At 37.8% G+C, this 26,000-nt stretch overlaps 1 protein-coding gene across 3 annotated transcripts in view; it reads right to left on the bottom strand.

Moving 5' to 3' along the window:
- AKAP7 (A-kinase anchoring protein 7) overlaps positions 1-26,000 on the bottom strand; it is a 121,697-nt gene that overhangs the window by 35,744 nt on the left and 59,953 nt on the right. For all 3 annotated transcript variants that reach the window (XR_010727674.1, XM_066248147.1, XM_066248148.1), the window contains exon 7: positions 22,161-22,308. Coding sequence is in view for 2 of the 3 variants with exons in the window: in XM_066248147.1 (XP_066104244.1) it covers positions 22,161-22,308 (148 nt within the window). In the remaining variant the exon portion in view is untranslated. The remainder of the gene's footprint in view (positions 1-22,160; positions 22,309-26,000) is intronic.

Here is a 26,000-nt window from a genome sequence, read left to right as displayed (position 1 = left end):
CTGCTGTCCAGATCCCATATACCAACAAGAAACAACGAGTGGATGTCACATTTACTTGAATAATTTCCACACCTTTTGTCTCTATCCAGCCCCTATGTTGAAGGTCTCCTTCCCTCCTCTACAAGAGTTATCTTAGGTAACTAGCTACAAAACTAGTCTGAAGCCCAGGTTGCCCGGGTACCCCTCAGCTACTTCACTCATACACACAGCTTTAACCTGATGTCACTGAATCCCACATCTATCTCTTGGACACATCATCTATGTCCGAGACCTCCCACCTGGGCCCATCACTTGATGGGGCTACAGGTGTTTTACTATGTCTAAAATTGAACTCATCTTCTTGTCACCAAAATCCATTTTCTCTTTAATCCTCTGCGCTGGCATAGGAAATCACCACCCACTAGCTGTCTAAACTCCACACCTGCACACTATCCTAGACTCCTCCCCGCCCTTTCATAATCCACCCTACACCTGCGAACAGGGACTCTCCTGCCCACCTAGATCTGCAGTGCAGCCCTTCTCATCTCCACTGCAAATGCAAACTGAAGGCAATTATCAGAACCTGCCAAGACTAGCACACAGCCTTCTTACTCCCCTTGCTGATTCAGTGTCCTGTTCCCGCCTCTCGACCACCATGTGTTTATGCTACTGGTAGAGTGATTTTTCTAAAGCACAAATCTGACTGCGGCATTTCAAGCTCCAAAAGTGTTGATGGTTCCCATTCCCCACAAATCAGATCTGAATTAAGATCAGACCTGACTGACAAGTAATGCATGTGTAGAGTGAGTTACTTACACTCCTCTGAGTAGCAACTCAATCTGGAAAAGACCTCCCTTTCCCCGGTCTCTCTCCCCTCAGTCTCACTTTCAGCTCAAACCTTACCTTTCCTGTGCAGCCTTCCCTGACATCCCAGGCCAAATTAGAAGTTCTTCATTACAGTCGTTATCAGCTTAGATTGCAATTGTTTGAATGATTTCCCACTAGAAATTAAATGCTTCGAGAGTATGGGCTATGCTGGCCCATCTTTGATCTTCAATATACAGACAGCATAATGCATGGCACTTGGTGGGTTCAATAAATATCTGTTCAATAAATTGCACAAATAAATTATAACAACCATAAAGAGACTAGAGAAGTCTGACAGTGAAAGAGGGGTCTTTATGTGTACAGCTAGCAGCTCTTCAAATGCCCCAAGGGAGCTAGGAATGAACTGATAGCTCAGGAAACATTGATCCATGAAGCCCAAGTTCACTCTGCTGAGTGTGACAACCACGAACCATTTACTCACTACAATCATACTCTCACTTCAATTCCTATTTTAAGAGTAAATATATAACAAAAGAAGAATACAGTGGAATGGATTTTCAGACAGAACAGGACAATGGGAATTTTATTACTTCTCTTCCAATTAATCAGAAAGTCTATCTCTGACAAAAACTAATATATAACAAAATAGAGAACTTGTGAATTACAATGATGGAAGAAACTCCATGAGGCCACTCAGGCCTCCAGGTTAGATGGTCTCATAAATGGTACTACCTTTGCCCCTTTAAAAGTAAAGACATTTAGCAAATCCCTTAACATCGTATCCCAGTGTTTAACCATCTTTCAGGGTCCAAAGTTTTTCCCAGTTCCTACAATAAAGTACTACTAGTAAAGATTAAGAAGAAATTGACCTTTTAAAAATACTAACCCTTGTATAAGTCATTCTCTGGCCTGGTCTGGCCTGGTGTTAAGAATTCTACATACAATTTGAAATAAAAACAGCAAAAATAATGGGTAATAGTGAGTGAACACAGAGTATGTGTCAGGCATGATGCTAAATGCTTTTTGTACATTATCTCATTCAGTTCTCATATTCTTACAAGGTAACTATTATTATTAGCCTTATCTTATGGGTTTAGGGTCATTAAGTAATGTGCACACAGTTGCGTAGTTGGGAATTGGCAGTGACCGTTAAAACAAGGTCTGTCTGACTCTGGGAACTTCTGGCTCACTCTGCTTTTCTCTCTCTCATACATTCTCTCTCCACTATTCCACACCCTCTCCAAGTCCTCCACGCTTCACTCAAATGAAGAATTCAATGACTGTCAGGTGCTAGCCTCTCATGGTTTCACCACGTTATCAAATTAACCCATTAGCTAACACTACATTGAACAGACAAGATTTGCCAAATTTATTCTCCCCCCCAGAATTCAAAATTTTATCTTCACCATTATATTTATATACATAAATTATATACAAGGCAGGAAAAAAGTAGGTTTATAGTTATTCATATGGAAAACAATGCAATAATAAATAATAATTCAAGAGTACACTGGTTTGCATTCTCACAACTGTAAACCTACTTTTGCCTTATCCTGTATAAATATGTATACACAATATAAAATATTGCTGAAATACATGAATATAGTACCTAATATATACAGGGGTGGGAAAAATTAGGTTTAAAATTTCAATTCAAATAAATAATACAAAAATTAATAAACAATAATACAAGAATAAGCTGTTTTGTGTACTCACAACTGTAACCCTACTTTTGTCCACCGTGAAATGTACCAATGTTAATCACATGCCAGTTTAAGGAACACATTAAGAATAATACAAACCTACATATCATGAAATGGGCATTCTGACATTGGTAAAGTAAGAATACTCTTGCAACAAGTATTCTAATACAAATAGTACTGCTATTAATACAGTGTGTCTGTAAAGTCATGGTGCACTTTTGACCGGTCACAGGAAAGCAACAAAAAATGATAGAAATGTGAAATCTGCACCAAATAAAAGGAAAACCCTCCCAGTTTCTGTAGGATGATGTGGCAGCATGTGCGCATGCGCAGATGATGACATAACACTGTATACAGCGGAGCAGCCCATGGCCATGCCAGTCGAGATGTGGATGGTACAGAGGAAAGTTCAGTGTGTTCTGTGGCTCGCTAAATTCGAATCCGTGACCAAAGTGCAATGTGAATATCAATATCAGTGCATTTATAACAAAGCACCACCGCATAGGAATAACATTACACAGTGGGATAAGCAGTTGAAGGAAACCAGCAGTTTGGTGGAGAAACCCCGTTCTAGTAGGCCGTCAGTCAGTGACAAGTCTGTAGAGGCTATACGGGATAGCTACCTAAGGAGCCCTAAAAAATCTGTGCGTGAGCCCACATTGAACTGCACTGAATAAATATGAAACTGGGAGAGTTTTCCTTTTATTTGGTGCAGATTTCACGTTTCTATCATCTTTTTTGCTTTCCTGTGACCGGTCAAAAGTGCACCATGACTTTACGGACACACTGTATTAAGAACTAACAGTCTTATAATGTCATTTGTCAAGACACTATGTTTAGCACTTTTAAAAAATTAATAGGCATTTTTAGTGTAGTGAAAAAATGTATACAGAGGCAATAAGGCAGTATGATGGACTAGGTATCCATATCTATGGCAAATGAAAGGATCTCCTAACACTAATCAGCTATATCTCAATGGGTTTGTTTGACCACAGACACTGCATCCAATCACTTCATTCATGTAGTTCATTTTTCTTTCTATCTGGAGTTCAATATTGCCTACATAGTCAATAATATTGTAATAACTATATAAGGTGTCAGGTGAGTACTAGGCTTATGGGGTGATCACGCTGTAAGGTATATAAATGTCTAATCACTATGTTGTTCACCTGAAGCTAATACATACTGTATGTCAACTGTAATTGAAAAATAAATTTAAAAATTAAAATAAGGCCCTGGCTGGATAGCTCATCTAGTTAGAGCATCATCTCGAAGCACAATGGTTGCTGGTTCGATCCTGGTCAGAGCAATAAAAAAAATTGTTTTTAATTAAAATAAGTATGCACAAGAAAAAATTTTACTTTTATGTTTTCCAAAATATACTTAAAATTGAAGGCTGTACACATAAGTCATAAAATAACAAATTACTACTGAATCAGTCTAACAGTGGCGCTTAATTTGTCAGAAAACTAAATTTACGACACAGCACTGCCCCTTTAATACACAGAATTTCTAAGGCATCTAACACAAATCATAAGGTTTGAAACCAGGCCAACAGATGGTTGAATTTTCAAAATAGCACAAACCACAGCTGCCACTTTGTATTAGCATCCAGATTAATAGCTGATAAACCAGTTAAAACACTGTGAGCCATCACTAAGATTAATTTTCTCAATTAATTAACCTGAAGCTTCCAGCTCCCTCTAATTCAAGTAGATATAAGAAATAAGCTGAGAGTTCCGATGATGAATTACTTTTCATTTTTTAAGGGCCATATAATGATGAAATTTCAAACATTTTCTTCTTAGAAAACGTTTCATCAAAAAAAGAAAACAAGAAGACAATGAGATTACAGAAAAGAACCAGACTGGAATTTGAAATACCATATTTTAACATGTCAAAGGTTCTGCTTTTTAAAGAGCATTATGCTTTCTAGTAGGATGACATAAGTCCCACTTAAACCACGACAGACTTGCTTTTCTTCTTTTATCTCGGCATACTACAAGTGTACCATTTGAATGATAAATTATGTGGTCACTCAATTTCTGTGTCATAAAGGAAATAATAAAACACCCTCTACTGAGTTCTTCTTAAACTACCTGATGATTTTGAACAGAGAAAATTTCCAAATACTAAAGATTTCAAGTAAAAAAAAAAGTGTATAGTTTCCTCAGATAATAAACTATTTCCCTCTTCTAACATGCTTGAAATAGATTCACCTTCATCGGTCTAAGTCAGGGGTTGGGAACCTATGGCTCATGAGCCAGATGTGGCTCTTTTGATGGCTGCATCTGGCTCATAGACAAATCTTTAATAAAAATAATAATAACGTTAAAAATATAAAACATTCTCATGTATTACAATCCATTGATTTCCTACCGCTCATATTCATGGTTGCAGGTGGCTGGAGCCAATCACAGCTGTCCTCTGGGACAACACCAAATTTTTATTGGATAATGCATAATGTACACGGATCGTTGTATGGCTCTCACGAAATTACATTTTAAAATATGTGGAGTTCATGGCTCTGTCAGCCAAAAAGGTTCCCGACCCCTGGTCTAAGTAGTCTAAATAGAGATGAAATTTTCTTAATCATCTCCCTATAGCCTGTGTAAAAAAAAAAAAAAAAAAGACAAAATTGTGATCCTGCTCACCACAAAAAAAAAGGTGTTTGTATATAATATCAATTTCACATAATAATTTTTAAGCCATTTCATATAGATATGCTACTGTCATTCTGGGATATTTTTGCACTTGTTACATTTATACCACAGAATCAATGCTTGAATAGTAGTAATTCAAGAGGGATACAGAAAAATATTAAGGAAAAAACACACCAGTTTATAGTTTATAGAGAAATAGCAGAGTTGACTTCAAAATTAATCTGTTGGAAGAAAAGGGCTGGAAATACAGATCAAAATTAATTTTGGAGAACTGTCTGAGGATTATATTGTTTCATAGTTTCCCTGAACCATGAACTAAAGCAGCAATTCTTTTATTTTTTGTTGAATTTATTGGGGTGACATTGGTTCATAGAATTATACAGGTTACAGGTGCACAATTCTACATCATCTGTGCATTGCATTGTATACTCACCCCAAGTCAAGTCTCCATCCATCACCATCTACCCCCTCTACCATCCTCCACCCCACCTCCCTTTCCCTCCTGCCATTGCACTCTGTTTTCTGTGTCTATAGTTTTTCACCCCTTTTCTTAATTAAAGCAGGAATTCTTAAGTATTTTGGCCTCAGGATCTCTTTATACTCTTAAAACTTACTGACAATCTCCTCCAATAAGAACTTTCGGGCCCTGGCCGGTTGGCTCAGCAGTAGAGCGTCGGCCTGACGTGCGGAGGACCCCGGTTCGATTCCCGGCAAGGGCACATAGGAGAAGCGCCCATTTGCTTCTCCCCCCCCCCTTCCTCTCTGTCTCTCTCTTCCCCTCCAGCAGCCAAGGCTCCATTGGAGCAGAGATGGCCCGGGCGCTGGGGATGGCTCCTTGGCCTCTGCCCCAGGCACTAGAGTGGCTCTGGTCGGGGCAGAGCGACACCCCGGAGGGGCAGAGCATCGCCCCCTGGTGGGCAGAGCTTCGCCCCTGGTGGGCGTGCTGGGTGGATCCCGGTTGGGCGCATGCAGGAGTCTGTCTGACTGTCTCTCCCCATTTCCAGCTTCAGAAAAATAAATAAATAAATAAATAAATAAAATAATGAGGCACTGAGCTATGCAGATCTTCCATTTCATTATACAACATAAAAAAAAAAAAGCACATTCATTAATATCACCCCATTTCGCCGCTAGCAGAGTGGCACAGCAGAAGCGTGCTGGGCCCATAAAACACCCCATTTCACTAGGACAGTCTTTAAGTATGAACTGTAAAAAACAAAGGCACGAATACACTTCCAGGGGTGATGAAAATGTTCAGCATCTAGATCAGGGTTCCCCAAACTACGGCCCGCGGGTCGCATGCGGCCCCCTGAGGCCATTTATCTGGCCCCCGCCGCACTTCTGAAAGGGGCACCTCTTTCATTGGTGGTCAGTGAGAGGAGCATAGTTCCCATTGAAATACTGGTCAGTTTGTTGATTTAAATTTACTTGTTCTTTATTTTAAATATTGTATTTGTTCCCGTTTTGTTTTTTTACTTTAAAATAAGATATGTGCAGTGTGCATAGGGATTTGTTCATAGTTTTTTTTATAGTCCGGCCCTCAAACGGTCTGAGGGACAGTGAACTGGCCCTCTGTGTAAAAAGTTTGGGGACCCCTGATCTAGATAGTGATAATGGCTTCACAGGTGTATACATATATTAAAAACTCATCAAGTTGTACACTTTAAATATGTACAGGTTTTTTTATATGTTATACCTCAATGGAGTAAAAATAATAGATTAAAAAAAATGGAAAATTGAGTTCATTTTTCAACGCTATGGCGCTCTACTTTTGTGTATAAAATTTTCTATAATAAAAAGAAAAAGTTGTTAGGTTTTTGGAAACTGTCAAACTCATGATAATAAAGTTTTCCAAAATTCTTACTTTGGGCTGAAAGCTTGGATTTTATCATTAATAGCAAATAATGTCAGTTGTCCTGATGTGACAGGTTTGTTTTTTCAAGAAATTCTGTCAGACCCAAGTGTGAAAAATGATAGTTTGTCATTCATTCTTCAAGAAAAAAAAAACAGGGTCTTCCATGAAAGAAAGTGGCTACTTTACCTTGCATTTTAACCAATCACACAAATGCTCTTCCTTGAGTCAACCTTCTACTTCGATATGCAGTGGAAATGTTTATGCTCATTTCCCATTTTTATTACAAGGGATACTAAAAAGACAGATTCTCAAAGGTTAAGATTAAACACAAATAATTTTTACTACTCAGCAAGGACATTCTTATATAAAATTCACTTAAAAAGTTGTTTAACTACAACTGCCTCGATTCGCACTGGCCACCAAAGTTTTCCCCACCCAGGCTTCTGCATCACCAGTGTAAACGTTAACCCAGTGGAAAAGGCAAATAATGTCTCAATATTATAAAAATTGTTTGCCCTTACAGATCCCTAAAAGTATCTTAGGGACTAGCAGGAATACATGGACTAATCTTTGAGAATTAATGAACAAAAGATACTTTAAAAGAATTTAAAACCCAACAAAAGTGTATCCTTATAAATTCTTAGAATATTAAATTATTCAGTGAATTACATTTTTCTATAGCCAAAAGTAAATGACTCACATGAAAAAATTTGACATTCAAGAACATATTTATTGCCAATACTGCTATCCATTAAGTAGACCTTTACGTGAGCATATGGCATTCAAGTAATACAAACATTTTCAAATTAAACATTTTAAAATTTTACTTTTTTTTTTTTATGTGTGCCTCTCTATTTTTTTTTTTAATAATTTTATTTTTTTAATGGGGTGACATCAATAAATCAGGATACATATATTCAAAGATAACAAGTCCAGGGTATCTTGTCATTCAAATATGTTGCATACCCATCACCCAAAGTCAGATTGTCCTCTGTCACCTTCTATCTTGTTTTCTTTGTGCCCCTCCCCCTCCCCCTTTCCCTCTCCCATTCCCCCCTCCCCCCCGTAACCACCACACTCTTATCAATGTCTCTTAGTTTCACTTTTATGTCCCACCTACGTATGGAATAATGCAGTTCCTGGTTTTTTCTGATTTACTTATTTCGCTTTGTATCATGTTATCAAGATCCCATCATTTTGCTGTAAATGTTCCGATGTCATCATTTCTTATGGCTGAGTAGTATTCCATAGTGTATATGTGCCACATCTTCTTTATCCAGTCATCTATTGACAGGCTTTTTGGTTGTTTCCATGTCCTGGCCACTGTGAACAATGCTGCAATAAACATGGGGCTGCATGTGTCTTTACGTATCAATGTTTCTGAGTTTTTGGGGTATATACCCAGTAGAGGTATTGCTGGGTCATAAGGTAGTTCTATTTTCAGTTTTTTGAGGAACCACCATACTTTCTTCCATAATGGTTGTACTACTTTACATTCCCACCAACAGTGTATGAGGGTTCCTTTTTCTCCACAACCTCTCCAACATTTGCTATTACCTGTCTTGCTAATAATAGCTAATCGAACAGGTGTGAGGTGGTATCTCATTGCCGTTTTGATTTGCATTTCTCTAATAGCTAAAGAAGATGAGCATCTTTTCATATATCTGTTGGCCATTTGTATTTCTTCCTGGGAGAAGTGTCTGTTCATATCCTCTTCCCATTTTTTTATGGGATTGTTTGTTTGTTTGTTGTTGAGTTTTATGAGTTCTTTGTATATTTTGGATATTAGGCCCTTATCTGAGCTGTTGTTTGAAAATATCATTTCCCATTTAGTTGGCTTTCTGTTTATTTTGTTATCAGTTTCTCTTGCTGAGCAAAAACTTCTTAGTCTGATGTAGTCCCATTCATTAATTTTTGCCTTCACTTCTCTTGCCTGTGGAGTCAAATTCATAAAATGCTCTTTAAAACCCAGGTCCATGAGTTGAGTACCTATGTCTTCTTCTATGTACTTAATTGTTTCAGGTCTTATGTTTAGATCTTTGATCCATTTTGAGTTAATTTTTGTACAGGGGGAGAGACTGTAGTCCAGTTTCATTCTTTTGCATGTGGCTTTCCAGTTTTCCCAGCACCATTTGTTGAAGAGGCTTTCTTTTCTCCATTGTGTGTTGTTGGCCCCTTTATCAAAAATTATTTGACTATATATATGTGGTTTTATTTCTGGACTTTCTATTCTGTTCCATTGGTCTGAGTGTCTATTTTTCTGCCAATACCATGCTGTTTTGATTGTCGTGGCCCTATAATATAGTTTGAAGTCAGGTATTGTAATGCCCCCAGCTTCATTCTTTTTCTTTAGGATTGCTTTGGCTATTCGGGGTTTTTTATAGTTCCATATAAATCTGATGATTTTTTGCTCTATTTCTTTAAAAAACGTCATTGGAAGTTTGATGGGAATTGCATTAAATTTGTATATTGCTTTGGGTAATATAGCCATCTTGATTATATTTATTCTTCCTAGCCAAGAACAAGGTATATTCTTCCATCTCATTATATCTTTTTCGATTTCCCTTAACAATGGTTGATAGTTTTCATTATATAAGTCCTTTACATTCTTTGTTATGTTTATTCCTAAGTATTTTATTTTTTTTGTTGCAATCGTGAAGGGGATTATTCTTTTGAGTTCGTTCTCAATTGTTTCATTGTTGGCATATAGAAAGGCTATTGACTTCTGTATGTTAATTTTGTATCCTGCGACCTTACTGTATTGGCTTATTGTTTCTAGTAGTCTTTTTGTGGATTCTTTCGGGTTTTCGATGTATAGGATCATATCGTCTGCAAAAAGTGATACCTTTACTTCTTCTTTTCCGATATGGATGCCTTTTATTTCTTTGTCTTGTCTGATTGCTCTGGCTAGAACCTCTAGTACTACATTAAATAAGAGTGGAGAGAGTGGACAACCCTGTCTTGTTCCTGATTTAAGGGGGAAAGCCTTCAGTTTAGTGCCATTTAATATGATGTTAGCTGATGGTTTATCATATATGGCCTTTATCATGTTGAGATATTTTCCTTCTATACCCATTTTGTTGAGAGTCTTAAACATAAAATTGTGTTGTATTTTATCGAAAGCCTTTTCTGCGTCTATTGATAAGATCATGTGGTTTTTGTTCTTTGTTTTGTTGATATGGTGTATTACGTTAACCGTTTTACGTATGTTGAACCATCCTTGAGATTCTGGGATGAATCCCACTTAATCATGATGTATTATTTTTTTAATATGTTGTTGTATTCAATTTGCTAGTATTTTGTTTAGTATTTTAGCATCTGTATTCATTAGAGATATTGGTCTGTAGTTTTCTTTTTTTGTGCCATCCTTGCCTGGTTTTGGTATGAGGGTTATGTTAGCCTCATAAAATGTGTTTGCAAGTATTGCTTCTTCTTCAATTTTTTGGAAGACTTTGAGTAGAATAGGAACCAAGTCTTCTTTGAATGTTTGATAAAATTCGCTGGTATAGCCATCAGGGCCTGGACTTTTATTTTTGGGGAGGTTTTTAATGGTTTTTTCTATTTCTTCTCTACTGATAGGTCTGTTTAGGCTTTCTGCTTCTTCTTGACTCAGTCTAGGAAGGTTGTATTGTTCTAGGAATTTATCCATTTCTTCTAGGTTGTTGAATTTAGTGGCATAAAGTTTTTCATAGTATTCTACAATAATTCTTTGTATATCTACGGTGTCCGTGGTGATTTCTCCTCTTTCATTTTGGATTTTGTTTATATGAGTTCTTTCTCTTTTTTCCTTGGTAAGTCTTGCCAAGGGTTTGTCAATTTTGTTGATCTTTTCAAAGAACCAGCTCCTTGTTCTATTAATTTTTTCTATAGTTTTTCTGTTCTCTAATTCATTTATTTCTGCTCTGATTTTTATTATCTCCTTTCTTCAGCTAGTTTTGGGTTGTCTTTGTTCTTCTTTTTCTAGTTCCTTAAGGTGGAAAGTTAAGTGGTTCACTTGGGCTCTCTCTTGTTTGTTCATATATGCCTGAAGTGATATGAACTTCCCTTTTATCACTGCTTTTGCTGCATCCCATAGATTCTGATATGTCGTATTATCATTTTCATTAGTCTGTATATATCTTTTGATCTCTGCACTTATTTCTTCTTTGACCCATTCATTTTTTAAAAGTATGTTGTTTAGTTTCCACATTTTTGTGGGATTTTTTCCCTCTTTTTTGCAGTTGAATTCTAGTTTCAAGGCTTTATGATCAGAAAATATGCTTGGTACAACTTCAATTTTTCTGAATTTGCTGATGTTGTTTTTGTGGCCCAACATATGGTCAATTCTTGAGAATGATCCATGTACACTGGAGAAAAATGTATACTCAGTCACTTTGGGATGAAATGTCCTGTAGATGTCTATCATATCCAGGTGCTCTAGTGTTTTGTTTAAGGCCACTATGTCTTTGTTGATTCTCTGTTTGGATGACCGATCTAGAGCTGTCAGCAGTGTATTGAGGTCTCCAAGTATGATTGTATTTTTGTCAGTTTTTGTTTTAAGATCAGTAAGTAGCTGTCTTATATATTTTGGTGCTCCTTGGTTTGGTGCATATATATTAAGAATTGTTATGTCTTCTTGATTCAGTGTCCCCTTAGCCATTATGAAATGGCCATTTTTATCTCTGAGTACTTTTCCTGTCTTGTAGTCAGCATTATCCGATATGAGTATTGCTACACCTGCTTTTTTTTGGATGTTATTTGCTTGGAGTATTGTTTTCCAGCCTTTCACTTTGAATTTGTTTTTATCCTTGTTACTTAGATGAGTTTCCTGTAGGCAGCATACAGTTGGATTTTCTTTTTTAATCCATTCTGCTACTCTGTGCCTTTTTATTGGTGAGTTTAATCTGTTTACATTTAGTGTAATTATTGATACTTGTGAGTTCCCTATTGCCATTTTTTATCTTGCTTTCTGTTAGTTTTGTGTCTTGTTTGATCTTTCTCTTTCGTTTTTCTATCTTTTGTTTTTATTTGGTTGTATTCCATACATCTTTCCTCTGTTGCTACCTTTTTTATCTCATGTGCTTCTGTGGTGGTTTTTTCAATGGTGGTTACCTTTGAGTAATGAAAAGGGTCCCTACCCTGTTCCTTGTAGCGAACTATTTTGTGAGTACTTTTGCACTCCATCGTCCTTTGCTACTGTTAATCTCCATCTTCTCCCCCTCTTTCTTTTTGTTGTTGTCACAGTTTAAATTTGGTTTTATTGTGTTCTTCTTGGAGCTTTTACTTGTGGCTCTGTTTTTTTTTTTTGTTCTTTGTATCTGATTGGAGAACCCCCTTTAGTAATTCCTGGAGTGGGGGTTTTCTGATGATAAATTCCCTCATCTTTTCTGTATCTGTGAATGTTTTATTTCTCCTTCATATTTGAAGGATAGCTTTGATGGGTATAGTATTCGTGGCTGAAAGTTCCTCTCTTTCAGGACTTTAAATATTGGGGTCCACTCTCTTCTAGCTTGTAGAGTTTCTGCTGAGAAATCTGATGATAATCTAATGGGCCTTCCTTTATATGTTGTATTCTTCTTTTCCCTGGCTGCCTTGAGAATTTTTTCTTTGCTGTTGGTTTGTGTCAATTTCATTATGATATGCCTTGGAGTAGGTTTGTTGGGGTTAAGAAAACTCGGTGTTCTGTTTGCTTCTTGAATTTGAGGCTTTAGTTCTTTCCACAGGCTTGGGAAGTTCTCATCTATTATTTGTTTGAGTATGTTCTCCATTCCATTTTCTCTCTCTTCTCCCTCTGATATTCCTATTATTCTTATGTTATTCTTTTTGATGGAGTCAGATAATTCTTGTAGGGCTATTTCATTTTTTTTAATTTTTGAGTCTCTTTCTTCTTCTCTCTGTTGTGCCTCAAGTTGCTTGTCTTCTATTTCACTAATCCTCTCTTCTATCTGACCTGTTCTATTAGCTAAGCTTGTTACTTCGTTTTTCAGCTCGTGAATTGAGTTTTTCATCTCTGTTTGATTTGTTTTTATAGTTTCAATTTCTTTGGACATATATTCTTTGTGTTCATTGAGTTGTTTTCTGAGCTCCCTAAATTGCCTTTCTGTGTTTTCTTGTATATCTCGGAGGATTTTTAGGATTTCTATCTTGAATTCTCTGTCATTTAGCTCCAAGGTTTCCAATATATTAAATTTTTTCTCCATAGATTTTTCCTCATCTAGCTGTGTTACCTCTCTTTCTTTTGTATCCATGATATTCGATTTTCTCTTCCTTAATGGCATCTGAGGGTGGTTTTGTTGATAGTATTAATGAGATTTAATAAAGAATAAAAAGTTAAAAAAAAATAAAAAATCAAAGAGTTGTTTTTTTTAAAAAAAATTAATAATGAAATAAAGAAAAATAAAATAAAAATTTTTTAAAAAAGGAAATTATTCCCCCCCTCCTTTTTTCCTCTCCTCTCCCCTTTTTCTTGAGAAAGTCTTGTGGTGAACTGTGAATTATAACAAACAATACCTGTGATGGAGGGCCTGAATTGGGTAAAAGTAATAAAGGGGCAAAAAAAAAAAAAAAAAAGAAAAAACAAAAAAAAGGGGGGGGGGGTATGGACCCACAAAAAGCAAATAAGGAAAAAATTTGGGTCAAGAATAAAATTATTTGCTTTTAGGTGTTGGTTGTCTAAGAGTTATGATGTGAGGAATAAGAGGAAAACAGAAAAATGGGGGGACAAATTTAAAAAAATACTATTGTATTTAGTGGAACAAGAACTAGATAAAATGGAGAGCCAGGGATGGGAGCACTGCTAGTGAGTTAAAAAGGTGAAGTAAAAACCCCCAAAATGCCACAAACATAAGTTTGAATCCCAGATAAGAGAATTTGTTTGTTACTGAGGTTTGAATGAGAGGAGATGTAAAGGAGAAAGGAAGAAACTAATATAGAGGGAGAAAAGAAAGAGAGAGAGAGAAAAAAAGAGGGAACCACTAAAAGAAGAAAAAAGAAAGGAGAGAGAGAGAGTTAAGGGTTTTGGAGTGCAACCCTCATAGAGAGAAAGGAAGAGGAGAAAAAAGATAATGGGAGATGTAACACTTATGGGTAGTGTAGTTCAAGGAGAGGAGAGAGTAAGACCGGCAGAGAGTTAATCGGCCAAATTGGAGGAGGAAAAAAAGTATCAAGAATGAAGATAAGAGAAACAAACGAACAAATATAATAAAATGGGATAGGTTATAAAGTCTGCAGATTATTCGTGATTTTGAGAGGTTATCTTCTTGCTTTTTCTTTTCTCTCCCTCTTCCTGGTCGGTGACTCTGTACCCCAGGTTCTGCCCCTTTGGCACACTCATGTAGAGGTTTGCAGTTGATAAGTCTCTATGGCAATGTCATGTATTGTGCTTTAGTCTCGTTGGCAGTCGAGGCTCATTAGCATTTATAGGCTCCGACAGTGAGAGAGTCCATGTTCCTGGAGCCTTTCTCCTAGTCTTTCCTTCCTCAATTAGTAGCCTGATAATCCAGCTATGGGGTTGCTGCTGCCTCTGCCTGGATAGTAAGAGGCTCAAAGAGCTAGCAACTCCCCACTCTATTCCCACTCAGCACAGGGCTCTGGGTAAGGCTCAGTCAGTCAGAGCTGCTAGCATAATCAGGCGGGCTTTCCACTCAAAGACCTCTGGCTCTGCCGCTCTGTCCGGTAACACAGGCGGGCGCCCACTTCCGGGGCGCTTGGAGGAAACTCTCATTCACTATCTGCGTGCGCAGACCAGGATATCCAGCCAGCAGTCTCACGCTCTGAGTGAAACCCCCAACCGCATGGAAAAGTTGCAGCATTGGAATTCGCTCTCGCTCCGTCCCCGTGCGCGGCTTTTGCAAGGCGCTGGGGCGGCCCGAGATTCCGCTTTTGCTCACACAAAGGCCCCTGACTCTGCCCCTCTCTGCGATAACACGGGCGCGCACTGCCGAGGCACTCGGAGGAATCGCTCACTTCCTATCTGCGCGCGCACACCAGGATATGAGGCCGGCCGCGTTTCCCTTTGAGTGAAACCCTCACCAGCACGGAAAATTTCCACCGTTGGAATTAGTTCTTGCTCCCTCCCGTGCGCGGCTTTCCCAGGGCGCTGGGGCTGCCCAGAGATTCTGCTTTCGGCCCACAGAAAGGCCTCTGACCCTGCCTCTCTGTGGGGTAACACGGACACCCACTTCCAGGGCTTAGGAAGAAATCTCTCGCCCACTAACTGCGCACCAACCAGGAGAACGGGTAAAATGGCTGCCCCGCTTGTCTTTCTTTGTTTGGGTTTGGCGCGAGTGTTAGCTTGTATTGCCCGGCTTGCCACAGGATCAGTTTTTCCTCGGCTAGGATCTCCATGCCACAGCCTGGTTCGGCCGTTTGTGCCGCGGCCTGGATCTATTCACCCCCTTTGCCCGCCTCAGTTTCTATATTCACAGTTACCAGAGAAAGCCGCCCTGTTTAGGTTAGTGAGGAAGGCGGAGCATTTCTTACTCCCTATTTCCTTCAGGGTTTGGTTATATATTTAGCCAATTTTTCACTCGACCATACCTTTGGGTGTATTGCGAAGCATCTGGAGGCTCCAAGTATAGGTTTTTCTGTTTCTGGTTGAAGATCTTGTTGAGTTTTGGGGGAGATTTATTGGTATCGCTTCCTACTCCGCCATTACTCTGATGTCATCTCTACTTTTTATCATTGATTGGACACAGGTTAAGATTTAAAGATTCTAGAAAATTCAAAGGTTTTTGTCCTAGCTATGCCTTTTATCCAATGAAGAAAAACTGTTGACTTCTTTCTCCATCCAACACATCTTGTCATATCAACCACTGGGTCAATTACTCTGACAGTATTCTCTTCTACAAAGGAGACCCTCATGACTATACACTAAAATTAGGCAAGATCTAGACTCTTGGAGCTCTGCCCTCGCTGCTAAGGGTTAGTGGAACACCGAAGATTAGGACACCAAATCAGAGCTGAGAGTCTCCCTAGATGCAACCTCAAATGTCCTTTTCTTTTGGCTGAAACACTACCTAGATACAACTACTGGAAATCACTGGAGGAACCACGAAAAAGCATCTAACACTGACAGCATTGGTCTAAGCTGCCCAGGTCTCTTAAGGTAGATTCCCAAAAAGTAGAAACATCTGGATAGAATAAATTCATTGACTCAACTCACTCAGAATTCTCCATAGAGTTGCAGCCTATAAAGTCTGGTATCTTGGTTTGACTTTGGATAAAGACCAAACAAACCATAGCTATGATGACTCTAACTTACCTGACTATGCATGAAACTTCCTCTCTTCTGTCACATCTGTGCAGGCCTGTTTGCTTCTATTTAAGTCTATGATGGACACAACCCTACACCCTCATTGCCTCTGTCCTACAGTCTTGAAGGTCTAATCTCTAGGGTTCAATCCTGTATTATTATGTTGAATATTAAACTTCACTCCCCTTTTATCCCACATTTAGCTACTCAGTCTCCTTTATTACATATTCACTGTCTCATGTGTGATCATGCCCATCTCCTTTTCTACCTCCGTCACCAACTCTTTAAACATACAAACTAAGCAACCTCCTCTTGTGTAGCTTCCTCAGCTAACTAGACAGTTGACTCCATTACTATAATCTTTGTAGAGTGTGCTTCCTACCACTAATACTGCCTTTGCCTCCTGGTCCATTGTTCTCTACCCCTGTAAATCATACTTACTGCTCCTAAAAAAGTGTCCTTTCTCTATATCCACCTGTCTGCTCCTCAGTCTCATCCTATTTATCCAAAATCTGGCACACACCATCCCCACAATCCCTCAGAAGGTAAAACATAAGCTTCTTCCACTGTCTCCTATATGAAAGCCCATTATTGTTACGGACAAAGCCCTATTCATCTACTTTTCTTCCCTCTCCATTTCTCAGATGTAACCTTAGCAGCCCAATGACTCTATATCACTCTTAAGGACTATGTCTTATACTTCTCTGTATTTCATGATACCCTAGAGAGTAACACTGCACATGCTCAATGACATTAATAATGAATTATTATTAAACAAAAAAGGATGGTGTTCCCAGAAAATCATTGTTCCCATGTCTGCTTGCAGAAATTATAAATAAATACACTGGCCTGCAAAAGAAATACCTTCCTGACCTTTCCAAATTCCCCAATGCCCCCTAAAGGATATGTCTGACAGCTGAAAGTAAACTAGTCTTTGTAAGCACTAAATTGCTCATCAATCTTACAAAAGATGTCATTTAGTCAATTACCTTCCCTAAGGAAATATAGATGGAGCATAGCTGCCTGAGAAAAATTAATTCACCCAACTCCAGTGAGCAGCTCAGAGAACAGCTTTCCCCACCCTAGGAGATCTGAACCATATTTCATTCCTGGTTTTCTTCCCTTTTGGGGGCGGCGAGTGGAGGAGTGCTGATTTGAATTACAGCTGGTTAGTACAGTTAGGTTCGTAAAGAGTTGTAGGCTGATATTAAGAGGGCGTAATATCACCCACAGTTTTGATTATGGGAGCATCATAACGTAGTAGTACCATTCCTTGTATTTGAAACGATGAACATTACCTCCACATGCTAGCAGACCCCCCAGCATCCCACATAAAGGTACAAATGGCAGAAGATGAGGGGAACGCTCGGCATGGACATGTAAAGCAGGCAGAGGGAACAACAACAGCAGGCAGGGGTCCAAACTCTGGTGCCTGCAGGAGCCACGCACGGTATGTGAACAGTGAAGCAAATGTTGTGAGAGCAACCACAGAGGAAAGGGGAACCATAAAAGGCAACTACTTTCAAGGTCACTGTGCCTACTACCCCATCCAGGAAGTCACTGCCAGACAAGAATGTGGGCCCAGACTGTCCAGAAGGTAGCAGAAACTCGGATTTTTTACATAAAATCACCCCAATATTAGCAAGTTATTCAAATTAGTAAGAAAAAAAAACCTGTTCTAAACAAGTACAATGTGAAAGGCTGCTAATTTGTGATGTCTGGAACAGAGTAGGATTGGCAAGGTATGAAAAATACTATAAAAATATATTCCTAAAACGAAATCCCTACTACACAGCCACTTTTAGTAACTGGATTTCTGTGTTAATCCTTTGTATCTGAGCACTTATATCAATGATCATAACAGGTCAATAAAAAGCTCAAATTAAAAATATTATTAGAAGAAAGTATAAATAAATACATATCACTTATCTATCGACAGAGATTCTAACCTGACACTCTCGGGGAGGCCTGCATGGCTGGCCATACAAACTCAGAGACCCAGGTAACCACACAGGATGGTCTGCACATAGAAAGTGCAAACTAAAAGCGAGTCATGGTGGGTAGCGATGTCTTAGGCCTGCAGCTTCCTTGACAAAAGGCAACCTTTACCTTAAGTGAGCCTCTCTTGTGTTTTTGCATCTAAGATAACATACCTTTCAAATGTCAGAGTAATCTCCTCTTCTAGAACCCTCATGGCACAACCACAGCTAAGTAGAGACCACAGACCCCTCACTATTTCCCACATACCATCTCTAAGTGCTATAAATGTTAATTAGTAACTATCCTCCCCCCCACCCAATGTGGAAGAAGTATGTATTTCTCCAGGTGCTTTTTATCCAATCACAGATTTCCCTGCTTTGCTTTCTCCTGCATTCTTAATCTACCACCATTGGATTTCATGCAACCTTCCTCTGACTCCAATATATAAAAAAAGCTGTAAAACTGCCTCTCTCTGGAGCATTTTCTCAATACTTTAAGATTTTGTTTCCCATCATCCATCATCAGTTCGGCTCTAGTAAATTCATAAAAATGTCTACAGATATAGACGATTCTTATGATGCCACATCAAAACTTTGATTTGGAGATGACTCCAGTCCTAATAATTAAATCACAAGAGAATTTTTGAATCTATAATTTAACAAAAATTTACAACTAATATGAAAAATAATATGACCAAAATTAAATGCAAAATGAAATCTGGAAAAATATCTGCAGCCAATATAGCAAAGGGCTAAATATCTTTACTCTTTTAAAAACCTTACAAATTGGTGAGACACAAGAATGAATTCCAACTCCATGGACAAGGATGTGCTGTTGCGAGCTCCTAACCCAGCTCAGAGCAGTGTACCCTGCAGGACTCAGGTGACAGCTCCAAACCACACATGGGGCTATGGGAGATAAACATGCCATGAGCCCTCGAAAAACCTTAAAAAGCACCAGCGCACATAAAGTACCACAAAGACCCAACAAATAGAAGAATTTATAGCCAAGGAACTAGAGATTTTAAAAATATGAAAAGAACATTAAAAATAAGCTATCCTGAAATCTTCCAAGGGAAAAAATTAAGGAATAACATCCATGAAACAAAGAACAGAACAAGAAAACATGAAAAGAATTAATTGGGAGTGAAGCATATAGTCATTGATATTACAAAAAAGAAAGAAAAAAAATTCCCAATGATATAGAGACAGTTGAAAAGAAAATTGAGGTGATTTGGAATCTATCACTCTCCAAGAATGCACCATTAACAAATTAAGAGGTAGGAAATATGCAAATCTAATAAATTCTTTCCCCAGAAAAGTCACATATATACCCATATACACAGTTTTACAAACAATTTCAGGAGGTTCCCAGAATCCTTGAAACCCAACTTCTACCCTAGAATTCTGAATATAAAATATCTTAAGATTAGAAATCTGTTCCACTTTATTAACATATACAACAAAATACTAGTTCAAGGTTCTGGAAACAGATATGTAGATTTGTGTTAAGATCAAGTCAAAGAGCAGCCAAACCAGTTAAACTGAATCAAGAATAAAAATTCACAAAGAAAGTGTCCCAAATCCTGGTAAATACTGTTTCAAAGCTCAAGAAATATTGAGAAAATCAATAATTATTTATAGCAAAGAAAAGAACTGTAGTGTGTATTAAACTTAATTTTAACATAATAATTATCATTTTAGATGCAGATATTTTCAAGTTCATACTAGCATCACAAAATGTGGCTTAAAAAAAGAGTGTTTGCAATGGGCAAAAAAAACATTTTTAAAAATGTTAGATGATCTGTATGGGGATACAAGATTGGTGGGGTTTGAAAGAAGCTAAATTGCTCTGAATCAGAAAAGGGTCAGATGTAAAGAAGGTTAAGGGAGGGGACTAGAGAATGGCTTGTATTGGGAGAATTTTAGAAACTAAGATGGAAAGAGCAATAAAGGAAAAAATTCAGTGCCCAAAACATAGCGATTTAGGGAGAGCTGAACAGAGCTGTCTGTTGGAAATACAGGTGAAGCATGCTATAAACTGTATAATGCAATATCTTCAATAAAATCTACACATTGCTTTTTTTGTTGATTTTTTTTTTTCTAAAGGAGAATGGGACTAGAAAAGGCAGTGAAGTACATAGTTCTCCTTAAAGGCTGGCCTAAAGTAACTACAGACAAGACAAGGAAAGCTAGTCAAAATCTATATTACACAAAAGGACTTAAATTTGCCTTTAACAGTGAAATGAAACAGAAACGTTTGGTTCTCATCAAACTGTCCTTAGCCCTGGCCAGTGGGGCAGTGGATAGAACATTGTCCAGGAGGGCCGAGATTGCCGGCTGAATCCCGAGGGCACCAGCTCCAAGGCAAGTCACTGGCTGGAGTCCCAGTCAGGGAAGTATGGGAAGCAATCAATGGGTGTACAGCTAGGTGGCGCAATGAGTTAATAATTCTCTCTCTCTCTCTCCCTCCCTCCCTCCCTCCCTCAAAATAAAAACAAGAAACACTGTCTTCAGTGGAAGCAGCTCTGAAAACACGAGATTCTGAAACCAAAATAATATTCCTTAAAATGGATTTGAAATATTTTAGAAGATAAAACTCAAATGACATACTGTGTATCTTCTATTTAAGGAAGCTAAAATCTTGGGAAGGTAAAATGATAACTTCTCTGAAGCTCTCTAGTGAAAATTCAGAAATAAAATTGTGTCTCTTGAACATTTTTAAAGGTGTTTTAATAAACTTCAGTATTAAGCCTGACCTGTGGTGGCGCAGTGGATAAAGCATCGACCTGGAATGCTGAGGTTGCCGGTTCGAAACCCTGGGCTTGTCTGGTCAAGACACATATGGGAGTTGATGCTTCCTGCTCCTCCCCCCCCCCCGTTTCTCTCTCTCTCTCTCTCTCTCTCTCTCTCTCTCTCTCTCTCTCTCCCTCTCCTCTCTAAAGTAAGTAAATAAATTTACAAAAAAAAATATATAAGCTAATATCCAGAAAATATATAAAAATAATAAACTTCAATATTACAATTCTTTTATGGCATATATTTCCATAGGCTTTCTTCAAGCTGAAGTGTAGAGAAATTAGATTGGTTGAAGATCTTGAAATATTTAAAATCAAGTATTTATCTTCTTTGAGTGATTTCATGTCAGGTTGTCTTGAGTTCAGTTTTACAAAAACAGGGCCCGTTTCACATAGTAAATTTGAATCACAACAGATCAGACTCCTTTAAAATACATTCGTGTTATAAACAATGAGAAAAGGCCTTTTTAATTTTATTTTCATGTTCAGTTGGTGTACACATGTTCCACTTGAAAACATGAGTCTGTCATCACATGCCATGGCCCTGATAAGATGCAAGAGCATTTGGGTATGAATCTTTGTTGCCCCTCAAAACATATCTCCTTTAGGAAAGAAACTGGAGGATGAGATTTCAATCTTTACAGGCCACCTATAAAGGCTTTCCCAGAGAGAAACTTCATGTGCTGGAACACTCCATTCCTAACTAAAGGCAGCAAACATGAAATGCCTGACGTAGAATGATGTGGTCGTGTAGGCCTTCCCTGGAGAAAATGCTTTCTTCATATTCGTGAAATAAAATTCAACTGAAATGCATTTTGAATCAACATTTCAAGACTTCATTAAAATTTTATCTAAAGCACACGGGTAAAAAAAAAAAAAAAAAAAAAAGTCCTAAAATCCTGACTGACAAATATGAAGACTAAATATGTTCTAAAGTTTTTCAGTGTAGCATGCCCAAAACATCTTTACAAAAACATATGATTGAGGAAAATGTACACAATTAGTCCTAAATAATTTTTATTTGCCTTATTTTGTTTCCCAAAATAAAGTGAAAGAAATCAAAAGTAAAACAGCTAAAAAAAATCAAAAGTAATACGGCCAGTAATTTTGAAAAGGCACTCACCAATCACAATGGAAGACTCACAGTGATAATAACCATTACTTTGCTTTTTCTTCAGCATGGAGCAAAGATCAATGCGGTATACCGTTTCTTCTCCAAATCTGTGACTGATAAATTTTTCATAGAATTGGGGGTTTATGTTTTTCACTCCCTTGAAATAACAAAATAAAATCACATCAATCATTTCACCGAGGCAGCCAGTTCATATTTATATCACTTTCTTAGAATCTGACATTACATTTTGGTACACAATACTTCCTACGGGCATTTGAAAATGGAGCCCACAAAACTGTTATAAAGCTGTTTTTAAATTCTCTTTGTCTAGGATGATTGTATTTAAAAAATCATGAAAAGTGTTGTGTTTAAATTTGGCAACATTCAAAACCTCACATACTTTGAACTTCAGAAATGAAGTATATCAAGTTAAAATTTGAAATATAAAGGAAAGAGTAATGTCTCTAACAGTGGAGAAATGAATTTTGAAAAGCAATACAGATAACATTTTATAGTACACAAAAGTTTTAATAAGATCAATGGGATTTTTAAACTTCTATATAAGAATCACATGAAAGACCCTTAGAGATTATTTGAGTTGGGGTAGTATATCAGTTTTAAGCACCTCCACGTTCTCCCATACCCGCCCCTCCTTATTTTCAGTATCGATCATAGCAGAAAGAGGGCTGGTTGAAAAATTACAGTGAGATGCTCTTGATACCTCTGTAGTTTCCCCAAACAGGAAAGAATATATTCCCTCCCCTTACTATACCAATGGTCCTGCACCCGGTCTCATAGTCCCAAAACACAATCCATAAGATGAAATCACAATACTTTACAGCAGTGGTCCCCAACCTCTGGGCTGCGGACTGGTACCGGTCCGTGGGCCATTTGGTACCAGTCTGCAGAGAAAGAATAAATAACTTACATTATTTCCATTTTATTTATACTTAAGTCTGAATGATGTTTTATTTTTAAAAAATGACCAGATTCCCTCTGTTACATCCGCCTAAGACTCACCCTTGACGCTTGTCTCGGTCACGTGATACATTTATCCATCCCACCCTAAAGGCCGGTCTGTGAAAATGTTTTCTGACATTAAACCAGTCCGTGGCCCAGAAAAAGTTGGGGACCACTGCTTTACAGGGTAAGTTTACTGGCTGGCCATGTGTGAACTCTTCCTTTTAATTCATAATTTTAAAATATTATCTTGGCAATACTTGTCATGTGTTAAAAAGTAGAAACTATGAAGAATCAAGAAAATAAATCATTCATGCCTCTATTTATATAAAATACATTGTTTACCCTAGAGTATATATCTTTCAAGTTATTTTTAAGCATAGATATTGTTTTTCAGATTATATTTATACAAATCTTATTAAAAAGTGTAATTAGAATACACATTTGCCCTTTTAGTCACAAAAATTTATTGCAAAAAATTTTAGATAGATATAAAAACAAAATTAAATCACCCAAACTGCTACTATAATTTTATTATGTATTTTATGTTCCTATGCAAAACAAAGTATGTATTATTTTTTATAGGAATGTGATTGTGCCGTGAGAACTATTTAATAACCAGCTATTTTGATAATTCTCCAAAGGGTCCCCATTTCTCTCAGTCAATTCCCAGAACAGCCTATGACGTCCTGGTCTGCCCCATCCGAACCTCCCTGGCTGGTCTCCTCCGCTCTTTCCTGTGCCACTCCAGCCGGCTGGCCTCCTTGCTCTTGAACATGCCACACATAGCCCCCTCAAAGCCCTGTCCTGCCTGTCCCCTCTCCCTGGAATGTTCCCCAGATAACCTCACAGCCTATCTCTCAACTCCTTTAATTCCTTGCCTAAAAGAGCCTCACCTAACCATCCATTTAATTGTGCTCCCACCCCAAGATGCACTCCCAAATCCGCTCTATCCTTCTTTCTTTATACATTTTATGTATATTTTTCTATAGCACTTACCACTACATAACATATTGTATAGTTTACTTTATTATGCTTATTTTTCATTGTCATTATCTATCCCTTCCCATTAGAATGTAAGCTTCACAAAGAAAAGGATTTTTGTCTGATTTTTAGTCACTGAAATATCCCCAGTGCCTAGAAGAGTGCTCAACAGTACTTTTCACAAATGAAAGGCAGATCAAGTTTCAAGAAGAGAACTGTTGACGATATCAAAGACTAACCGTTCAGGTTCAGTGAAAATGAAAGTGAGTGGATTTCTCTGGGTTTGGTGAGTAGAATGCCAGGGCAGAGCATGATGCTGAGTGATGCTGAGTGATGCTGAGTAATGCTGAGTAATGCTAGGGAGCATCAGAACACAAGTTCAACTCCAGGCTCTGCCATTTTTTCAGCCATGGGGCTTCACTTCAGTTGCCTCCACTGCAAAATGAGCTTAACAGCAGTAGTACCCACCTCAAAGTGTTATATGGACTAAATAGGTGAATTTATGAAAGTTCTTACAGCAGTGAAATACAGTAAATGCCACTGTGTGGGTGTGGGTGTGGGTGTGTGTGTGTATGTGTTTATCACTAATGAACTTTAGGAAATAACATCAGCAGAGGTAAGATTTGAGAAATAAAAATTCTGAGTAAATAGAAACTACCGTTCTTCTTTCTCTTTTAAGTGTGTATATATGTGTGTGTGTGTATGTGTGTGTGTGTGTGTGTGTGTGTGTTGGTTGTGAGGTGGGGGTGAGACCCTTAGACCAGCAGCACTGGCTGACCACTACAATCTCCATTTCAGTTTCATGAGATAGCACTATTTTTTTAAGGTCAGAGATAAGAGCAACATAAGACCGACTCTAATCTGTTAGGCGAATTAATTTAATTTTAGTAAAATGTAGGTACCAACTATTTTGCAAGAATTGTTCACAGATGAACCTTAAAGGTGTAAATTTTTACTAGAGAGTAAAATTGAATTATTTCTTTAACTCGATTTAGAGAGAGAGCTGTGGTTCAGAGATGTGCGTCCTCAGAGGCAATGAAGTTGTAAGTGCTTATCAGAAGACACCTTCAATAATGAAGGCCACACAAACAGAGTCTGCTTTAGCTGATATATAATATTAGCACGCTCCTTAGTCTCCAGGAAATTTTTTGGATGGCAATATATTTCTTTTTTTTTTTTCAGGCTCTTTGTCCCATGTCAATATATTTCTTTTCTAGTAAAATCTATCTGAATTAGTCTCTTCATCCAGCTGTAGCAGGTGGCATTTCTCTTTCATAATAAAAGAAAGGACTAGCATTCTAAGAAAATAAATGAGCACATCAAAATTGGCTATAACTCAGAGTAAGGGTAAAAGTCTTCTGTTTCCTGAATATATCATTGGGCTGCTTAAAGAGTCCCAAACACATCACCCTGCAAGGTTATATTTTAAAGCTCAAAAGGAAGGGTGGTGGCATTATTTTCAGGTTTCAAACCCCCAATTTACTCTATGCTTCCCCTTTTCATAGTAGGCAAGAGTACCTTGTCACTTAAGATTGATAGAGGTACAACATGTTAGGAAGGCTCAAAGAAAATCACAAAAATGGTTAAAGGCAGGAAAATTTGACCTAGGCAAAGGCAGAGAGTTGGGGTTATTCCAAATGTAGAAAAACAGTATGTACAGTATCATCAATCAAACCAAGATAAGGGTGCTTCAACCCGGGAATTCTGAATATGCCTGTCTAGTACTCTGAAAATTGTTTAGCCTTGGACCTAACATCGATAAGGTATAGTTCTCACATTTATAATTATACCCAATATAACATAACAATTATACAACATAACACTGGAAGAGAAATAAGGAGTTAAATATAGGATATCAGACTTTGAAACAAAAAATTAGTGACAAAAAACATTAAACAGAAAAGC

This window comes from Saccopteryx bilineata, chromosome 12 (genome assembly GCF_036850765.1).
Source record: "Saccopteryx bilineata isolate mSacBil1 chromosome 12, mSacBil1_pri_phased_curated, whole genome shotgun sequence".
NCBI lineage: Eukaryota > Metazoa > Chordata > Mammalia > Chiroptera > Emballonuridae > Saccopteryx > Saccopteryx bilineata.
The sequence above is the reverse complement of the archived record's forward strand: the minus strand, read 5'-3'. Positions and strand labels throughout refer to the sequence as shown.